Here is a 16,180-nt window from a genome sequence, read left to right as displayed (position 1 = left end):
CTGCCAGGCCAGCTCCGGGCTGGGTACCCAGAGCCCAACGCGCCTGCGCAGGGTGGAGGCCGGCCGGCCCACAGCTCGGGGCGGAAGCGCGGGCGCCCCGAGTCACGTGGCCGCGGGCGGAGGGGCGGGGCGGCGGAAGGGGCGGGGCGGGCGTGCCGCCGCGTCGTCGAGACTCTGGGGGCGGTGGCGGAGCATGTGCGCGCGGCTGCGGCTGCCCGGCGGGACCGTGAGGCCGGCGGGGGCGGCGGACCGGCGGGGGCCATGGCGTCGCTGGCGGAGCGGGTGCGCGGCCACGGGCGCATCGCCGCGGGGCTGCTGCTCAACCTGCTGGTGTCGATCTGCATCGTGTTCCTCAACAAGTGGATCTACGTGCACCACGGCTTCCCCAACATGAGCCTGACGCTCGTGCACTTCGTGGTCACCTGGCTGGGCCTCTACGTCTGCCAGAAGCTCGACGTCTTTGCCCCCAAGAGCCTGCCGCCCTCGCGGCTCGTGCTCCTGGCGCTCAGCTTCTGCGGCTTCGTGGTCTTCACCAACCTCTCCCTGCAGAGCAACACCATCGGCACCTACCAGCTGGCCAAGGCCATGACCACGCCGGCCATCATCGTCATCCAGACCCTCTGCTACGGGAAGACCTTCTCCACCAGGGTCCGCCTCACGCTGGTGAGTGTCCCGCCGAGTGGACCGCCCCGTCGCGCGCTCCCTGCCTGAATCCGCGGGGGAGCTGGAGGACGGCCGGCGGGCCCTCCCCGGGCTCTTAGCCGGGAGGCGTGCCTGTCTGTTGTCACAACCGCCGTTGCACGCGCGTCCCTAAGTGCTGTGATGCCTGAGAAAGGAGAGCGGTACTGGGGCTGCGAGTCAGCGTGTGGAACGTCTGCAACAGCTCAGCGGAAAGCAGCCCCCCGCCCCCGGGGCGGTGAGACCCTGTGTGGTAGACGTCAGAGGGTTGGCATAAAGTATAAGGCTCCGAGTATGTCTGCAGCGACACACTGCAGAGGTTTCTGCGTCTCTCAACAAAGCGAGATGGGCTAAAATCATTTTAGCGCTTAACCACTTATAATATGTGAAGTCTTAATGCTTTGGTTATATGTTTATGTTATAAGCTGTTGAGACACTAGTTTGGGGGTCCTTTTACTCCTCTGTGCCTGCATGTAGTATTGTTTCTTGCAAAGTGCGATGCACTGACTCAGTATTTTACCGAAAATTTTAAATAGAATTAAATGTGAACATAAATGTAGAATTATCATATTTTACTTTGAGGAAATAGGATTAACCAGCTTTTTCAAATAGAAAAAGAAAATTTATAGACGTTCATAGTTTCCCAGTGATGTTTTTATGGTTAACTTTGTAAGATACCATGAAAGGAATACTCTCGAATTTAATCTCTCTTTACCTTTTTTTCTTTACAGATTCCTATAACTTTAGGTGTAATCCTAAACTCTTATTATGATGTGAAGTTTAATTTCCTTGGAATGGTGTTTGCTGCTCTTGGTGTTTTAGTTACATCCCTTTATCAAGTGGTTGGTAATTTTTTTTTCTTTATGTGCTTTTTTAGCAGATTTCATAAATTTCAAAGCTGTATCCCAAGGTTTTGAAAATACAGTATAGAAACAATAGTCTGTTGGGAAGAAGGCGTAATTGTGTCAATTGTCTAACTCAGATGAAGAGAAGAAAGGAGACAGAGAAACGTGGGGGTATAGTGCTCACCAGATACCTCCCTGCCTGTTTGTACGTGTACATTACCCACGCTTCACAGTCTGAGTTTGGGGTGACATTGTATTATTTTCTGAGAAATCTTTCCAAAATGAGTAGTAAGATTTTTTACTTGAAGACTGAGTTTATTGGTTATATTTATCATTTACTCTTTAATTATATAACATTACTATGAAGAAATGAGTACACTTCCAAAACTTTGAAGAGGAAAGGAAAATTTCAGATTTATAAATCTTTGCCTCAAAAATGTGCTGCTGCTACAACTTGTATATTGGCTTCTCATAATTTGTATCAATATTTATAGCAATGGGTATTTCAGTTCTTGTACCAGGACAGTGCCTTGCCTGTAGAAGGCAGTCATTAAAAATCTGTTCATGGATTCACTTCATTACCATAAAATCTCAACAAGTGTTTTTTGTTTCTTGTATAGTGGAGAAAAAAAATAACTTGGTGTAGGGTACAGTGAAACAGTATTTTCTCTATACTGAAAACCTTGGACTGGCAATTCTGGGTGTGCCTGCATGGAGAATCAGTCAAAATGTGTAACCAATTTTACTTTTTTCACGAACATGCACTGGTTATAAACTAAGACATTCTTGTTATGAATGTTAGGAGTTTAACAATATAGCCGTAGCATCTTAAACTTTCTAGTACTGATCATTTCAGAAACATTGTTATGTTAAATTTCTGGGGTTGAATACATTTTTTAGTGACGGAGAAGCAGTTTAAGTAGAAGAAGAGACCCGTGGCTGAAAGGCTGGGACACAGACTCAGTCTTGTCACTTGGCTCCGAAATAGTCTGTCTTTACTACAGAGAGTAATCAGGACATTCAGCTTTGTGCTTTAAGAAAATCATATTTGGGTGTACTTCAGTGAGTTTAAATCTTGTTACTAGATACAGTAAGTGAACAATTTTTTTGCTAAATGAACTTTTTGCTCAGTATGGATTAAATATTTATTAAGTATAGCAAGAATTTTATTTGTTGAATGTTAGAATTTCTTGTATTCCTTATATATAATTTCGATTCAGAGTACTCACTGTTCACGCTAATTTGACCATTTTTGTTCGCACAAGTCTCAAAATTGCTATAGATTAGAACCAAAGGATTCTGTATCCCTCAGGTAGATATTTGAAATGAGATTGACCAAGGAATGATAATGGACTAACTAATGAGCAGAGTTTTCAATTATCAGTGAATGGTGAAAATACTGTTACAGAATAGGTATATTCCCCAAAAATTCCTTTTGAAGAAAATTGTATTTTCCCATTTGATCCAGGTATAATTTCAAAGTTATTTCTTCCTATACTGCTGGGGCATGCAAAGGAGTTAAAAGGCAGTGATCAGCTCTCAGCTTTAGTGGTAGAAAGACCATTGTCTCGTTCATTCCTTCAGCATACTTTCCTCTGCTTTGTGCTCGGCCTTAAGGATACCACGATGAGAAGGAGCTGCAGTTCAGCGTTGTAGAAACCCATGTAGACAGCTGATCACAAGTAGTGTAGCTCAGGGTCTGAGGAAAGTTCTAAGGAACACAGGGAGGAAGTGGCAGTTCTGCAAGAGGGTGGTGAAGTAGACTTTATGGAAAAGTTAACCATTTAAATTGAAGGATGCACAGGAATTTGCTTAGCAAAGAAATAGAGCAGAGGGCTTTGTTTGCAATGATGTGTGCAAGTGTGGAGCATTTCTGGAGAACTTGATTTGTCTGGGGAGGCTAGACTCTAGTGGAAAGATAAGGCTGAGGAGGGTGAGAGATGGCAGAGGCTTGACTGTCATGCTCGGAAGTGCGCTCTTGGTCCTGCAGGCCCCAGGAGAGGAGAGTTGGTAGGGCAGTGATCGATCGTGTTCTAGAAAATTAACTCTGGCGGCAGCAAAGGGTGAATAAGAGAGGAAAGAGAGGGTGACAGGTGGAGCAGTGAGGAAGCTCTCCATGGTTTAAGGGGGACAGGAAGGCTTGAAACAAGGGAGGTGGTAGTGGATGTGGGAAAAACAGACTCCAGAGACCTTTGGAGAAAGAATTAGTAGACCTAACTGAATGTGAGGAAAGTGAGGAGTAAGGAAGTAATGAGCTTGATGTTAAACAAGTTCCTGCAGATTACCTAAGTGAAGACAGCCAGTAAGCTGTTGAGATGTGAGTTACAGGCTGCTCAGGGAAGGAGGTCAGAGCTGTAGATGTCAGCGGATAGTAGCAGATCGGTCAGGGAGATAAAGAGGAAGACCAGACATCTACCTTAAAAGTAGTGAGTGAGGGAACAGTGCAAACCAGAGGTCCAGGTCTTCCAGGAGAAGTCTGCAGGTCCTGCAGAGACCTTCAGCAGGAAGAGAGCTGAGGGGAGTCCTTTGGATGTGGCCATTGGAGGTGACCGTGCCCTTTGGGGAGCAGTTGCATTAGAGAGGTGGTGGGCAGAGGCCAGGCTGCACTGCAGGAAGGGACGGGCGAGGCCCGGAGAGCTGCCACCATTCCAGGCAGGTCTGAGGCAGAGATGCCCAGCTGCCTAGCAGGGCTGCGGGAAAGGAGGGGCGTGCATACACCCTCTGCGGTGCCCCAAGGAGCGGGCAGCAGCAGAATCAATGCTTTGTCCTTTGTGTTCACAGAAGGCTCTCAGCTGAGGCTGGCAGGAGTATGCTTCAGATTTCCTGCCCTTCTGTTTTTGTCTTGGTGAATTTCTATAGACTTAGAGTTTATGTAACAGGATACCAGACCTACGGGAAGAGGAATTGTGTAGGACAGTTATTCAAAAGCATGGCGCCTCTTGCCAGATCTTAATTCGGACAGTCCTATCAAGCTTCTGTTAAAGCCTCCTTTCCATTTCTGAAGCATTTTGGGCACTGATGGGATTTGCGGCTTTGAGGGGCTGGCTCTGCTGAATGATACAGTCTTCTAGGATTTGCGAATGTCTGCTTTACTGAGGTGTGCTGGTGAGGGATTACCCACAGAAACGTTCTCCATCAGGAGGAAAATTCCTTCTGTTATTGATTGGGTTTTCTGAAGTGAATGAAGGACCTCACACACCTTCTCAGCCACACACGTGGCAGGCCACTTGGAATAACTGAAATTCTCGTCCGTCTCTCATTAGCCTGCCCTGCCCCCGGTCTTCTTTTGGAAGACCATTGTTAGAGAGAAATGAAGTCTGCCCCTGCGTCTGTATTCCTACTTATTACCCACATTTCCATTCCTGCCTCGTTTCCCAACCTCTCTGGTGCTTGGGACCCCTGTGGGCAGTCACTTTCCCCATTTCCTAGGATCAGGAGAGAAGAGAGTGTTTTTTTTCTCCTTCTTTGTAAGTGAGAAGAAAATAAATTTTCAGACATTGAATTTATAAAGCTCCTTTCATCCAAGGTGCTTGAAGGATATTCGTATATATTATTGATCTTTGACATCTTGTAGAATAATTAGGCATTTCTTCTCCCCTAGTCCTGCCCCACGTTCCCATCTTTGTGGCTAGAGTTGCATCTTTCAATTATTAAGTGATGCTATTTTTTCTGCCTAACTTGTTCTGTCTCCTGACTCTCAGTGGGTGGGAGCCAAACAGCACGAGTTGCAGGTGAACTCGATGCAGCTGCTCTACTACCAGGCTCCCATGTCGTCTGCCATGCTGCTGGTGGCGGTGCCCTTCTTTGAGCCAGTGTTTGGAGAGGGAGGCATCTTTGGTCCCTGGTCGGTCTCTGCTTTGGTAAGTTCTCATTGTTTTAGTGCCTGAGAAACAAGGTAATAATCCCTCCATTATTAATGCCCTTTTTAGTCTTCAGAGCACTATCTTGGATCCATTCTCACATTTAGTCTTCATAATCACCCTTTAAGGGCGGCAAGGTAAGGATTATGTTTTAGATGAAGAAACTGAAGCGCAGAAAGACCAATGGACTTGCCTAGAGTTGGACAGCTTGTCGGTGGCAAAACCCGGGCTAGAATTCAGGTCTTCTGGTACCTGATTACTGTTCTGACCACACCAAGCTATTGCCAGAAATAATTTGGGCATTTGATTTTTATTTTATTTTTTTAAAATGAAAATACAGCTTTATTGATTTTGTTTTAATAATATAAATAGAACATGTTCATTGTATAGATTTTGAACACACATAAAGATATAAAGAAAGTGAAGGTACCCTTCAGTCCTACCACGCTAAGATAATCGCCTTTACCATTTTGATAATGATCGTGTCGTGGGTCTCTTTTTCATATACACATAGACGCATGCGTGCCTGTGCGTGGTTTTATACACATGGAACATCATATAGATGCTGCTGTTATCATGGATTCCTTTTACCCAGCCCTCCTACCCGTCCACACGTCAGCATCCCATTCTTCTATCCCTGCCCCTCGACGTGAGTCATGTTAACTTTCCAGTGTTTGTTCTTCTGCACTTCTCTCTGTGCTATACCTGCCCATATAAATAAACAGCACACACGTGTATTTATACATAAATCGAGCACTAGTTTCCTTTACAAAAGTGGGATCGTATCACACATGATTTTCTGTGTCTTGCTTTTCTCACTTAATATCTCATGAGAATTTCTCCAGCTACTATACAGATTCTTGTCAGTGTCTGTGTGGTGGTTCCAGTTCTTGACCACGGTGAACTGTGTTGCAGTAAACGTCCTTGTACCTGTGTCTGCCTGAACTGGCACTTTTTCCCTGTGGGATAGAGTCCTCAGAGTGGACTTGCCACATAAAGGGATGTGTGCTTTGGGGACATTTTAAGTTAGAGAGTGTAACCCCCCTACTTAGAGAAAGAACTTCTGCTTCCCCTAACTTTAACCTTTGGAGCAAAGTCGGTGGGAATGTCCTCTTTGTTGGTGGCGTTCACTTGTCAAATATCCATGCATGGCCCTTAGTCTGTCCCAGGCACTGTTCTAAGCCCTTTGCAAATATTAACTTATTGAATCCTCATAGCCACTTGGTTAGGTGGATACTATTATTATCACTATATTTACTAAGAGACAGAGAGTTAGTACCTGATTCAAGATCCTACAGCTAATAAGCAGAGCCAGAGTTTGAATCCATGCGTTCTGGGTCCAAAGTCCGTATTCTTTTTTTTTTTTTTTTTTTGTGAGGAGATCAGCCCTGAGCTAACATCCGCCAATCCTCCTCTTTTTTTGCTGAGGAAGACGGCCCTGGGCTAACATCTGTGCCTATCTTCCTCCACTTTATATGGGACGCCGCCACAGCATGGCTTACCAAGCAGTGCGTCGGTGCGCGCCCGGGATCCGAACCAGCGAACCCCGGGCTGCCGCAGCGGAGCGCGCGCACTTAACCGCTTGCGCCACCCGGCCGGCCCCCCAAAGTCCGTATTCTTAACCACCCTGCGGTGCTGCCTGTAAGCGGATCGACAGTTGTTCCATGTTCATATCCTTGGGTATACACCGTTTACCCCAAGTCACTGGTACCAAACTGTTTATGTACAGCAGCTCCACAGAGTAGATTCAAGTGTAATCTACTCTATGATTTATAAAAGAGAAAAAAACCTATATTAACCTAAACACTGCCTTAATTTACATAACATCTTAAAAAAAAAAAAGAAATCACTGGATCGTCTCAGATCCTTCCTCTTAATTTTACAAAAGTTCTAGCCATCTTGGTTATCTGGTCTTCAGACCATTGCAGCTTAGACACTTTAAATAGATGGAGAGAGGCGTTTTGCGACGGGCCTTCTAACAGATTTGAAAAAGAGGGAAGCAACAGAAAGGCTATAAAAAAAGTCAAAGAAACCAAAAGCACAGCAGGATGAGGCCATGTAGTAAAGGAAGGTCCCCTCCACTCCTTGCTGTCCCTGGAGGACATCCCTGCCTCAGAGTGGACCCTGTTTGTTGTGTTTTAATGACGTGCCAGGTCAGCGAGAAATAGGGAGGTAACGTTCTGTGAACTCAGTAAAGTTAACACTGACATATTTCTAGAAACAGTTTTAAAATCTTTAAGGATCAAGTTGCTCTTAGTTGGAAATTTAACCTCACTGTTATGAAACCAGTGAGATGTTCCTCTTTTTACCTAGTAGGACACAGGTCCCCTCCTCTAGTCCTCTGACTGCGTCTCAAATCCGATAAGCCCCGAGGGGACAGAAGGAATCTTCCAATATGACGTGAGAACTTCTTAATAATTCACACGGTAGCTGGTGTTTGGTCTCAGTTCTCTTATTTTAGAAACGGTAAGTGGTTGGTAACATTTTGAGTCAAATCGTGGGCAGGTGTGCCGCCCTTGGCCAGGCGGGCGTGCACACACCTTGGTTCACGCCTCCGTGCGCGTGCGCGTCAGTGCGCTGCTCCCACTGCTGGGGGTCTACTGCCCCATCTTTCCTTAATCTATACACACATTTGAGAGCCAAGGATTTTCCTCGCTACCCCAGCCCAAAATGACGTCTCCGCCCAGAGGTTCATGTGGAGCCTCTTGTCCGTCTGCCTGTGGAGCAGGTAGAGCTCAAGACTCATTTTCTGTTATTGCCTGAGCTGTAAATCTGGTATTGCCCTCTCTCGCAAGTGGTTAGGAGGTGACACAGCACAGTGCGTTCACAGCAGGGACTCCAGGAACAGATCGCCCTGGCTTTAGATCTCACCCTTCCACTTACTAGCTGTGTGTCTCAGGCAAATTGCTTTCCGTCTCTGTGCTCCATTTTCTGTAAAAAGGGATGATACTTTCCTGCCTGGTGGCTGTTGGTGAGGATTAAATGAGTTAACATGTGGCGACATTTAGAGCAGTTCTTGGCACATAGGAGCACTATGTAAGTGTAAACTACAGTTGTCATGGATTTCATTATGTCCCCAGGCAGTTTCTCAGATCTTTGAGGGCAAGAACCTATTGTGTTCCTCACAAGGCCTCACGTACGTTTGTAGATATCCAGTGAATGCTTATTGATTTAATTTAAATAACCAATGTGAGCAGTTCAGTGGAAAAAAGATCTGGAAGGATATGTGCCAAGGAATTAACAGTGGTGAGTGGTTGGGAGTATAAGAATTCCTTACAGGGGCCGACCCAGTGGCGTGGCAGTTAAGTTCTTGTGCTCTGCTTCGGCGGCCCAGGGTTTGTGGGTTTGGATCTCGGACACGGACCTACACACAGCACTTCAAGCTGTGCTGTGGCGGCGTCCTACGTATGAAGTAGAGGAAGATGGGCACAGATGTTAGCTCAGGGCCAATCTTGCTCACCAAAAAGAAAAATTCCTTACATCCATTTTACTTTACTTTCTGATTTTTCTGTAACTAACATGTATCACTTTTATAATAAGGAATTAGGGCCGGCCCCGTGGCTTAGCGGTTAAGTGCGTGCGCTCCGCTGCTGGCGGCGGGGGTCGGATCCCAGGCTCGCACCGACGCACCGCTTCTCTGGCCACGCTGAGGCCGCGTCCCACATACAACAACTAGAAGGATGTGCAACTATGACATACAACTATCTACTGGGGCTTTGGGGGGAAAATAAATAAATAAATAAATTTATAATAAGGAATTATTACAAAATAATTTTTCTTCAGATTGATAAGAAAAATGAAGCCTGAAATTCACATTCAGAGGCAGGATATTGTTTGAGAATTTTCCATTGAATTTTGTAGACAAAATTACATTTCAGAATATTAATGGTTCTTCTGTACCCTCAATTCTTGCTGTCTCCCAAATTGATTTACTTTTCTTTTAAATCTTGTTCTTAATGGTTGATATTTGAGTTTTTAGAAATGCCTAATGAAATGTGTTTTTACGTGATGATTGTAATGATTACAGCTGCTTTGCATTAATGTTTTTGGTTTATTTGTAGCTTATGGTGCTGCTGTCTGGAGTAATAGCTTTCATGGTGAACTTATCAATTTATTGGATCATTGGGAACACCTCACCAGTCACGTATCCTTTGCTGATAACTGACAAATGCATGGTCTTTTATATTTTCCCAAACTCTGTCACCTACATTTCCTTATTTGAATCTCACGCTTATATTGCATGGCCTGAATTGAGTAGGGAGAGAGTTATTTTTAACCTTTTACTGTCTCATTTCACATTAGAGTCTTTAGAAATTTAAAGAAACATGAACTGGGGAATGAGTTAGCTTCTGTATCATGAATGTTTTTGAATTTTCCTAAGTAATAGGTGGCCTTTTCCCTTATCAAAATTAACACAAAGTGCCATTGTTTGCACATGATGGGGTTAAATAAATATTTGTTGAGTGAATAATGGGGTAGACACTTGGGTTTTCTGTCAGTTTTTAGTTATCTATAGTAATAAAGTAGAGCTGTGGTTAATCCAGTTAACCAAAGATAATTTCAGACCATCAACATCTGACTTTAGAATATGTTTTTGTACTTATTTGGTTATGGGTGTGCCTGTGTTTCTCAATATTCCTTCAAATCAAGAAATGAAGTCATACCTTGGAGGTCTGATCAAACTCAACTGCCCATTTTTAATGTCCTGCTCATCATTCTGTTTCTCTGCTCCACTTTTAAGCAGATGCAAAGAATGGGTTTCCCCAGATCAGAGAGGTGGTTTGGTAATGGTGCATCTGAGTGTGCTGATTAATACATATGAGTGAGCGCTGAGATGTCACAACGTAAATCAGCAGTGCGTTTGCCGATAAATAACAACGGTGACAACAGTTTGTTAAAATGCCAACGCTGTTGGAAACACTGTGTGTATTGGGCCATTTAATTCTCATGGCAGCTCTGTGAGGCACGTTCTCTCGTTTTATGCTGTGGAGGAGGAAATGGGGTGCAGAGAGGGTAAATAACTCCCCTGAGATCATGTAGCTGCTCAGTGTGGCGTCCAGAGTTGAACCCACACGGTCCAGTCCCAGGACCTGCGTACCGGGCGCCCGACCACGGCATCCACGTCTGGGCCCTGATGAAGAGCACTCATTCGGTCACAAATTTCATCTCATTCAGTCAAAAAATATTGATCAAAAATATTGACTATAAACCATTCATTGACTCAATAAATATTTATATACTGAACGTCTGTCATACGTCAGGCAGTGGGGACACGTAGTGAACCAGACAGAAATCTTTGATCTCACAGGCTTAGATTCTGGTGAGGAAGACAGAAGTAAACAAGAAAAATAACAAGTATACAGTGTTAGATAGTGTTAAGTGCCAGGGAGAAAGGCGATGTGAAATGTTGGGGACGGGGTCGATGTTTTAGGGAGGGAGCCAGGAAGGCCTCTACAAGAAGGGGCTTTTGAGTAAAGACCTGAGGGAAGTGAGGTTGCTCCACGCAGGTTGGGATGAAGAACATTCCAGGCAGAGGGACAGCAGGTGGAGCCCCGGGATCAAGGGGTCCTGTGTGGTTGGAGCCGGAAGCGCAGGGGGTGGCGTGTGGCTGGGCTGCGAGAGGTGGCGGGAGGAGGAGAGGTTACGTAAGGCCTGTTACTCCGAGGAAGACGGGGGGGCCTCTGGAGTTTTGAGCAGAGAGGTGACGTGGTTTTGCTTGTGTCCTAAGAGGCTCGCCCTGGGCCGCCGTGTTGAGCATAGCCTAACTCCGGGTTGCCCGGCCCCAGTGCCATTGACCTTGTGGGCCAGATGGTGCTTGGTTGCAGAGGCCTGTCCTGTCCCCTGTGGGAAGTGTGGCGGCGTCCCTGGCGTCTGCCCACTAGATGCTAGTAGCACCCCTTTCCCCAATTAGGACAACGGAAAATGTGTCCAGACTTGGTGCGGTGGCACAGTCACCCCTGATTGAGAACTGCCGACTAAGAGAGGCAGAGGGAGAAGGGAAACCGCCAGGCGGCGCTGCAGGGTTCCCGTTTGGAGCAGCGCTGCTGCGTCCCAGCGTGGTAGCTGGCTATAGTGGGAAGTGATTGGATTCTGGGCACGTTTTCAAGTGGAGCCAACAGGTTTTGCTGCCGAATTGGACGTGGAGATGAAGAGGGGAAGCGAGCTTGCCTCGCGTGGTTTGGCCTGAGCGCCCGGTAGAGTGGAGGTGCCGTCGCCTGGGATCGCACGGCCCCTTGAAGGAATTTGGGGCGACGAGGAAGAGCAGGTGCTCGGGTTTGGTAAACGGGTCCGAGAGCAAGGGTCAGGGTCTCGGCTGGAGAGGGTCCAGGGTCAGTGGTGTGTGGACGTGGTTTAGAGCAGAGAGGCTGGTTGAGATGCCCAAGCCAACACGTGGAAGAAGTAAGGACGCCCAGAGGTGGAGTCCAGGGTCACTTCAGTGTTGAGAGTGCGGGGGGACGAGAGGAGCGGGCCGAGGAGGCGGAGGAGGAGCCATCGGGGCGGGTGGAAGGGGACATGCTGAGGAGGCAGGGACCCTGTGTGCAGTGCCGCTGACGGGCGGGTGACTGATGGAGGGGTGGGAGGGGGAGGGCCCTGATGCTCCTGACAGGGGCTTTCAGAGAGGTGGGGTGAAAACCTGACGGGCAGAGTGGAGAATTAGAGGAATCAGGAATATCCAGTGTACACTGCTCCTTTTTTTTTAATTGACAAAAGGATTCACTGAAGAATTTCTTTGAATTCGCCTTCTGTGGGGTATAAACATCTTCAACAGATCATGAACTACTTAGAAGAGAGGCTGAGGAGTGAAGAAGTGCTGAGGGTTAGAGCCAGTGTCCTTGAAGACGGCTCATAACTGAGAACAGCATGTTCTGTGAGGTTGTAGTGGACATCCTGGGAAGGCCCTCTCTCTCGGGATGTCCCGTCGGTTGGGTCAGGCAGGCCCAGCTCCCGGTGACGTGGCCATGCTCTCCTGCCCAGAAGGACCTTCCAGGCACTTAGTTGGGCCTAGAACAGACAGAGGAAGGAGCCTGGGATTGAGGTCAGACGGACCCGGTGTGCATGCCGGGCTCCGCCTCTCCTGTGGGCCTGAGCTAGTTGTGGGGCTCTCGGGTCGCACCCTCATCACTTAGGACGTGGGAGAAATAACATCTACGAGGCTGGGTTGTTGTGAGGGTTTGAGGGAATACGTGTCAAGCGCCTGGCAGAGGTTTATTACGCATAAATACTGCCATTGATGACTGTTGTTACAGCTAACACATACGTGCTTACAGTGTGCTAGAAGCTTTGCGTGTGTTGTTAGTTAGTCCTCACAGTAGCCCTGGGGGTAGCTTTCGTCTATCCCCATTTTATAGATGAGAACACTGAGGCACAGAGCAGTAGCTTCTTCTGGTGTTGTTCTTAGGAAGAGTAGATGGACACACATCAAACATCTGAAAAATAATAAAGTACTAATTTATATAGAAAAAACGTTTAAAATGTGGTAAGATAATTTTTAAAGAAACGGTGTGTGTGTGTTAGTTCTTTAAATGAGCAGTGATTTGGAAACCCCTCGATCAAGCAGCGAGTTAGTGGCAGTGTACGAGACCAAACCTGGAGTTGAGAGTTACACAGACCCGTCTGTGTTTGGACCCCAGCCCTGCTGCTTACTGACTCTGTGACCCAAGTTCCTTCAAGTCCTTGAGCCTCTGCAGTTGTAGAACGAGAAGGTGGCACCGCAGAGAAGGTAAACGTGGTGCTTCAGTAAAATGGTGTATGCGTGCCCCGCATGTGTGTCCCCGGCGTGTACGTGCCCGGTGTTGTATGCACGCCTGGCACAGTGCCTTGAGCATCATTAGTGACCAGTGTCACTCCCTCCCCTGCCCATTTCCCCCTAAACCTAACATAGTGGGTGTGTTTACCTTGAGTCAGCTCTCTGACACCTTACTCCTCTCACCTCAGTGGCCAAGGGGCGTTCGTTAGAAATGGCACTATAAAACATGACAATAAACTGCTGTACATACTGTCTCCTCTGCACCTTGTTCTGAATTCCTCTCCCAGCTTTGTAGTGTGGCCTTTTCCCTTCTTTGAGAGGTCGGTGGGGTAGCTGGGACAGTCTCCCGTCACCGATTAACTGCTGAAACCTGCCTGAAGAGACGAGGATTGACCCAGCACTTCCCTGAAGTTCCTGTGTTCTTCAGATGGGGCTGCTGTGCAGTCTGCTGCGTGCAGCTGTTCCAGCCACAGGAAGCCTTTGCTGCACGTGCGTGTGTGTGTCTGTGTGAGTGTGAGTGTAACGTCTAGCTTGTCACTGCTTTTTCTCCTTATCTGAAGCCTCAGCTATAACATGTTTGGACACTTCAAGTTCTGCATCACTCTCTTTGGAGGGTACGTCTTATTTAAGGACCCGTTGTCAGTTAATCAGGGTCTCGGCATGTTATGTACGTTATTTGGCATTCTCGCCTACACCCATTTTAAACTCAGTGAACAGGAAGTAAGTAAGAGTAAATTGATACAACGTCCTTAATCGTGTTTTTGTGGAGAAAAGAAAGTCGTCCAAGAAGATAAAAATGTTACCTGCACAAGTTACTTTCAAAGAAGGAAAAAAGTGCTGCAGAATCATTGAATGATGGTTTGCAAGAAGGAACACAAAGGAAACTATATTCATAAATATGACGTTCTCCTTTACAGTACCTTTTTAAAAAAAATTCTCTAAAACAGTGGCTCATGCTTCTTTTCAAAGATGCTTGTGTGAAGAATAGAGGACGGTGCGGTTGCACCAGTGTAGTCGTGGAGTTAAACTCAGTAGCAGTGACGGGGGAGTCCGGGTCACTGTCCTGCAGGCGTGTGGGGGTTGTCAGTGTTCACAGGCCTCTGAGGAAGGACACGTGGGGCCACTCCCCCTGCCGCTAGGTGGGCCCCAGCATGAGCTCGATTATCATTTCGGCCAGTGTTCAAGTCAGAATTTAAATCTAGCATTTCTGTTTTTGTTGGTTTAGTATAACTCCCTGCTTATTTACAGAAATGAAGTATCATTTATAGAAAGCGAAGTGTAGTAAAGAAGACCGTACGACAAAATCCAATTATAAAAGTTTCATTTTCTAGTAGAAAATTGATGTAAGAAGTTATACATTATCAAAAAGCTGCAGTTTCTGAAGGTATTCTTTGTTTTTGAGCTCTCAGTGAACTCTAGGAACTGTACGTGGAGTTAAAAACGACATGGCTCCCTGGAATGACCAGAAGAAGAGACTGTGGATGGAGGTGAACAGGTTTCTGCCTGTTCTGGGGGCTCTTCTCTGCCTCTGAGCAGTTCATGGTAGTGGTTTCTCAATACCCTCTCCCTGCCGGCGCTCCCCACCCCTGCATCGGAGGCGTCCTCGGAGCTGTGTCCTGCCCTGAAGGATCTGGAGTGCCTGTCCAGCCTTCCCAGGGTGGCTGAGTAGCACGCGGCAGATCAGGGCAGATGCTCTCCAGACACCGAGCAGAAGCCTGGTGAAAATATGAGGAAAGACGTGCAAGAGAAGTAGGAGAACAGCCAATATTTAACTAGTTTCATGAGTTTTTAAAGGGATAATTTTAAAAAATCAGGGTACAGGGGGAATCCATAATTTCCACTTAAAGATATATAGTGCCACGTATTTAACTGCAGAACGTATTTTCTGCCTTCCACCTTCTTGATATATGAGCATTAAAAGCGGTTGTTGATAACCTCTCAGGATAAATTGTGGCAGATAATCCTCTTGTAATAAATAATTCTTTTTCTAAATATTATTTATAAGCTTTAAATGAGAAAACAACTCTTAAGAGGACATGGAGCCATGTGTATAAAATAGACCTTTTAGGATTTTTTTCCTGGACTGTTTGAAATGAAAAGCCACTGAAAACCTATTTTGATGGAATTTCAGTGTTATCAGTCAGTCTGTTGTATGATTGGTACGCGTGATTTCTATTTTTGTTTTAAATATTCTTTGGTTCTTCTCAGTTTCCAAAGATGTATTTTATGGTGTTAAGAAGTACAAAGCAGTTTATCTCACCAGATGAGCCTCAGGCCTTACGTTTGTCTGAGAAACGTTCTCTCTGTATGTTTAACGTATAATTATTTCCCCAAAGCTGGAGAAAGTATGTCACACAGCAAGGGTTATATGACTTCTGTGCGCTAACAGCTGCGTTGATTTGTGCCATGTGCAAATTCTTCTTGACTGTAAATACAACAGGGGGCGTTATAATAAATGACTGATGTCAATAGGAATGCGGTAAGGGGTTAGAGCAAGGTAGGGTGGGAGTACGTCCATATAAGGGAATAAAATATGTGCTGTTGGAACTAGAGCCTGATAAACATTTTTTCCCTGAAGACGATCTTCCCTTTGAAAAGGAAATTCCTGGGGGAAAAATGCACCAGTTGACCGGGACCAACCACAGAGACAGACCGGAAGACAGTGCTGTGGAGGGACACTCTGTCCTTCTGGTACAGGTGGAACTGCTCTTGTTTTTTATCCTCTGTTAAGTGATCAAACTTCAGTTTTTACCTGTTCAAATAAAGAGGATCTGATGTTTTTACTTTCGTGTTTCCTTTTAGAACCAGCGGAAGAGGGATTGCGTCTATGTGTATGTGCAATGGTAACGCTGGCCTGTTCCAGCTCCCACATATGCAGAACCTAATGAACAAAATCCTCATTTCTCTTTTAAAATAACATAAAGGAGAAATCTTTCTCTGGGAAATGAAGCAGGCTTTCTCATGTTTCACTTTTAAAAATACTTTTTAGGGGCTGGCCTAGTGGTGTAGTGGTTAAGTTCGCGCTCTGCACTTCAGCGGCCCAGGGTTCG

The 16,180-nt window shown here is 46.2% G+C and overlaps 1 protein-coding gene across 3 annotated transcripts; it reads left to right on the top strand.

The window, feature by feature from the left end:
* Positions 1–239: 239 nt before the first annotated feature.
* SLC35E3 (solute carrier family 35 member E3) lies at positions 240–15,913 on the top strand. Of its 3 annotated transcripts, XM_058557670.1 has the most exons (5): positions 240–663; positions 1,410–1,520; positions 5,225–5,383; positions 9,445–9,527; positions 13,697–15,913. In XM_058557670.1, exons 1-5 carry the CDS (start codon positions 262–264, stop codon positions 13,881–13,883), a joined length of 942 nt encoding a protein of 313 aa, XP_058413653.1. In that variant the 5' UTR covers positions 240–261; the 3' UTR covers positions 13,884–15,913. The 3 variants fall into 3 exon arrangements, with proteins under 3 accessions (XP_058413653.1, XP_058413654.1, XP_058413655.1); XM_058557671.1 differs by lacking the exon at positions 1,410–1,520; XM_058557672.1 differs by lacking the exon at positions 5,225–5,383.
* The last annotated feature ends 267 nt before the right edge of the window (positions 15,914–16,180 follow it).

This window comes from Diceros bicornis, chromosome 17, assembly GCF_020826845.1.
Source record: "Diceros bicornis minor isolate mBicDic1 chromosome 17, mDicBic1.mat.cur, whole genome shotgun sequence".
NCBI lineage: Eukaryota > Metazoa > Chordata > Mammalia > Perissodactyla > Rhinocerotidae > Diceros > Diceros bicornis.
The sequence above is the reverse complement of the archived record's forward strand: the minus strand, read 5'-3'. Positions and strand labels throughout refer to the sequence as shown.